The sequence below is a fragment of the Mizuhopecten yessoensis genome, unplaced genomic scaffold, assembly GCF_002113885.1.
Source record: "Mizuhopecten yessoensis strain PY_sf001 unplaced genomic scaffold, ASM211388v2 scaffold10797, whole genome shotgun sequence".
NCBI classification, from domain to species: Eukaryota; Metazoa; Mollusca; class Bivalvia; order Pectinida; family Pectinidae; genus Mizuhopecten; species Mizuhopecten yessoensis.
Window position 1 is genome coordinate 3,100,167 of NW_018408726.1, and position 5,029 is coordinate 3,105,195.

The window sequence follows — 5,029 nt, forward strand, 5'->3', positions numbered from 1 at the left end:
ATTCAATTTTCAGCCCCTTTCTGATAGCGCTTAAAATAACTGGATCAGATGTTTAACTTTCCCAGTAAGTAATGCAACTTTTTACATTCCCAGCTTGAAAATATTCAACTTTAAACAACATTGTTGTCATATTTTTGGTTAAAAATGTTGCCAGTCAATAGCAGGTAAACTTACCCGTGCATTCGGGGGCTCAACAGCCTTCAGCGTTGTGGTTGTTACTGTTTTCTGTCCGCCCCCTTCTTGAAGGTTTTTGACTTCTTGTGGGATTGCTGGCCCTGATTGTAGGCCCCACGGTAAGAGTAATGTTCTCGGCCACTGTGGCCGCCACGCTCCGACTCATAATACTTTTTATGTGGAACCTGGTAAGGACGGTACCTCTGGTTTCCGCACTGCATTGTACTCTGTCGACAGTTTTATCATTCTGTATCAGCTCGCACATGTCACAAGGGGAGTTAATCCCTTCGTCATTCGTGTATGCATTTGTTGGAATTTAACATCCTGGCTTTTGGTAGGAATTTTATTTTTTCTCCATACCTCCGGATTTACTCTTGGGCTCTGCAGGGCTTAAATGTTCACCGGACATGGGTAGGCAGACAATTTTTGTTTCAGCTTGTCCTCCGCTATGCTTTTCGTCAGGGCATTATTCACTAGACCGACAACCGACAACTTCTCTATCGGACCAAAACACTACGATAAACTGTTCTGTAGTCACACTACAAATCGTCGTAGCGATCAAAATGCACAAATAGAGAGTTTTGAACGCCGAAAAACAATGCAAAATGTTTCTAAACAAAACAACGTGCTTTCAATGACTGTAAACAATCACGCTATGACTGTACGCATGCGCACGCATCTCATGTGACCTCTAGTACCGACAGAGGAGAGAACAGAACTAGATTTAACAAAACTTATCTTAGGAATCTTATTTGTTAAAATATATCAAAGTCAGTTGTTAGCAGCAAATGCGTCTTGTGCTGTGTATGTTAACAAGTAACTCGGGTTTCCTTTGGCCCTGACACCAGACGTAAGACATTTTGACAGATAAATGTCTGGTGTTTGTCAAAATGTCTAAAGTCTGGTGTCACGGCCAGAGGAAACTTGGACTAGTTAACACATTTTCAGGTGCACCGGTAAAGAGCCGAGATACATTTAGCAAAGCCTCAACTAATCTGGAGTAGGTGGTCGGGTGGCGCAGTGAATAACGCACCTGCCTTTCATCAATTCGGCCGGGGTTTCATTCCCTGATCGGACGTGAAATGAATGGGGTCACCCGACCACGTAGGTTTTCTCCGGGTATTCCGGTTTCCTCCCACATAGAGACCCCATGCGCGCTAAATCCTGGCCAACAAGAGTTATTAATATAAGTTGAAATAACTTGTTTCATAATTTTTGTAAAAAAATAAGTTTATATAATCTGGGTTTGAAACTACGGATAAAGGGTTTGATAGAGCATTTCGATTTTTTCATTGTTTTGACATATTTTGAAATAATATATATGCATATTTTTCATTGTTTAGGTGCAATCACCTGTGTGTCTAACGTTTGTTGCGCTTTGCAAAAATCCTGGTAATCCATCCGTCTTACAATGCACTGTTTTGGAAAGAAGATGGTTATAGTTTATTTACTCGTATTAATAACAAATAATGTTATGTATCTCCTGAGAAAGAATGGGTTCGGTTAATCTACGAAGAATAAAGTTGTCTGATTAATCATCTACTGACAAAGAATGTGTTCTATGTTTCTACGAATAAAAAGTTGTCTTGATTTATCAGCAAAAAAGACGTTTTTGCTCCTTTACCTAGACCGGCTAATTTTTTATGACGAATTTCTCGACTGCATTTTACTACTAGCGTATCGTCTCTAGTTAAGAACTTAGAATCAGACATCCAAGTGACAAAAAATCCAAATGGTGGAAACATCTGAACGGAAGAGGTTTAGTTTATCTATTAAGTATGAATGTGACTGATTTATTTAGTATATTTTGATGCCTTCTGAAAAACTGCTGGCAAACAGCAATCAATGTTCAGTACATACAACACATTCAACAAGTTAAATAACTATGATCTGTGTCATGAATCAACCTTATGCAACACCACACGTGTATTTATCTGCCATTTCAGATTGCAGAAGTGCACTGTGAGTATGGATATATTTCCGGATGGTTCAAGCCAAAATACAATATATCTACTCGCACAATAACGAGTAAACTCTGAGATACCAGATGAACATATATATGCGGTTCTGCTATTATTACATACTTACAACCGTTCTTTGTACGCATATTATATTTTCTTTAAACCTGACTCATCATTACCCGCCTTCATGTTCAACATGCTTTCTTTTAAAATCATCCTCGATACTCCAGGGGTTACGCTCACTTTCGCTCTCTGCACCCCTGGAATATGTAATAGCAAAATTAAAGGCTCTGTGTGCATCACCTTGTTGATGAGACGAGAAGACTAGTTTGATCCTTTGATAAACATCAAAAGAATGTGTCGGTCGCGTAACGGTAAAATTGACTGGGTTTGAAGTCGGGTGTCGCTCCTCTGTTATGTTCAAAGTACAGGTATCAGCCTAGCGATTGGTCAGGATTTTTTTTACCTGACACCATTCAAATAACCAGCTTCGTGCCTTCAATTCTGCTCTGGAGTATTGAGGATGGAACAAGGTACTACGGGTTGAATAACAAATTAATGTTGTCATTTGTATTTTTCTTAAATGGTATCCTAATAAACGATGCATACAACTATTTCTATTTAACAACTAATGTGTATATTTTTCAGGGATTGCTTTAGGATTTTTCCATGGACCTAGCACTAACGTCATCGGTCAATACTTTGAGAAGAGGCGAAGCCTAGCAAATGCTTGTATGGCAGCAGGTGGAAGTATCGGTGGTCTCGTTCTACCATCACTCTTCCAGAACCTTCTTGAGACTTACGGCCTTCGCGGAGCTCTACTCCTCACGTCAGCAGTGATCTTTCACACATCGATTGGTGCCATGTTGATGCGCCCACCAACTTACTACATCCAACCCGGCAATCAAGACGTTCATTTAATGAAAGAAAACAAAGAGGATGATGGTCCCATCACAAATGGCAAACATCAAGGCGAATTTTTCAATGATGAGCCATGCCAATTGTCTGCAGGAAATATGGCTTGTTCTGCCCACCATAAACATAGCTCGTATTGTCCGAAAAATATTTCAGATTCTGGTGTAAAACCAATCGGTAATGATTTGTTAGCTAAATCAAAATTAGACGATATTGATAACGAGATGGACCATCACGTAAGAATGTTTGAGACATCACAAAATTCTTATCGGAAACGGTTAAGTGGTAACGATTATATTCGAAACTCGAATGTCTCTAAATTTGACAAACATCCAGGAACCAGTAGTATCTCCATGGCGATACATGAGTGCACTGATCACACAGACGGCAACCAACATTGCAAAGAATACCATCTGTATACTGAAGACACAGAGGTACTTCCCCTTGATTCTGAATCAAGACAAACGTTGCAAACATCCGGTGTTGTGAGAAAAGCCAAAGGTTCGCAATATACCTTATTTCCTAGTCATGGTGATTTGTTCACTAACTCTCTAACAGATATTTCCCAACTGCAGGCTTCTGCAGATTTCTCTGCACAAGAGACGACAGGTGATTTAAACGGCCCGGACAGGGAAAGAAAATCGTGCCTGTCGGTAATCTTAAACGACCTGTCACTTCTCCGGAATCCCGTCATGGTGTTATTCCTGTTCGTCTACTGCATGGGGAGTATAGGATCGGCTTATGGCCATATTTACATCACGGCCCTAGCACGCGACATTGGCATCAATTCTGGTCAGATAACGTTATTAGTGTCTACATTGAGCGGATGTGACGTCATTGGAAGACTTATTTGTGGCGCTGTTGTTGATCGAAGGTTGATGACCAGTTATCGTGTCACCAGCCTGACTGTTCTCATTACTGGGCTAATGATGCTGCTAGCACATCTCTTTCAAGAATTCTGGTCGTTGTTGCTATATTCAATTCTCCATGGGTTATTTGCTGGAGGAATATTTGCTCTGACACCAGCCATATTAATAGATATGCTTGGATTTGAGAACTTCCGAAATGCTATGGGAATAGCCATCTTTGCACAGGGGTTCTCGCTCGTTTCATCCGCTCCGTTTATAGGTAAGACACACGGATATAAATTCTTGTATTTCTATATATCATGGAAAACTAGCGCTGTCATGACGTAATCTAGGCACTAATTTGCTTTCACTTTAGCTCTCTTCACCCCAGGAATATGTCATATAAAAAATGAAGGCACGCTACTAGCTATTTGATTAGTGTCAGGGGAAAACTCCTGACCAATCGTTAAGGCTAATACCTGTCCTTTGCAGATTTCAGAGGATCGACACCCGACTTCAAAGTCAGTCAATAGTATACCGTTACGCGACCGACATATTCTTTTGATGTACCTCAAATGATCAAACTAATCTGCTCATGTCATCCACATGATGGTGCACACTGAGCCTTCGATTTCGCTATGACATATTACAGGGATGCAGAGAGCAAAAGTGCATGAACCCCCTGGATATCGAGGATGGTAGTGAGGAAACGCGAAACGATTTAGGAAGTTCGCTCATTTATTGTATACTGTTTTAGTTAGTGATGATAAGGGAACTTAGATCATTAATGCCATCCAAAACTGTTTTTGTAAATACTGTTTAAATGTTTATTGAGGAGGAACAAACAACGACCTGCAACTCTGTGAAGATTTAAGACCGGCTAAGGTGCATCTCGGTGTAGGACCTACAATTTCTGGAAACATTGTTACTTTATATTCACAGGCAAAATTGGGAAGCTTGAAAAAAGCTTGGTTTGTCGAAACAATTGCTTATTTAGAAGAATACATATATAACACGGAATAAGGCATGGCATTATTCCCCATTGAACAAGAAAAGGTGTTTTCGACACGGGGTGAAAGATGCGTTAGATAGAGGGTCAACTTTAGGAGATTAATTTTAAATGACCTGCCT

General features: G+C 40.2%; 1 protein-coding gene across 1 annotated transcript; it reads left to right on the top strand.

Moving 5' to 3' along the window:
- The first annotated feature begins 581 nt into the window (after positions 1 to 581).
- On the top strand, positions 582 to 4,600 carry LOC110462436. Its single transcript, XM_021516386.1, has 3 exons — positions 582 to 585; positions 2,784 to 4,178; positions 4,551 to 4,600. Exons 1-3 carry the CDS (start codon positions 582 to 584, stop codon positions 4,598 to 4,600), a joined length of 1,449 nt encoding a protein of 482 aa, XP_021372061.1.
- Positions 4,601 to 5,029: the final 429 nt, after the last annotated feature.

What these genes read in the sequence shown, in the direction of transcription:
- LOC110462436 (XM_021516386.1), top strand. An exon ending in TTCATCCGCTCCGTTTATAG is followed by an intron (nt 4,179 to 4,550) that starts GTAAGACACACG and finishes GACATATTACAG; the next exon opens with GGATGCAGAGAGCAAAAGTG.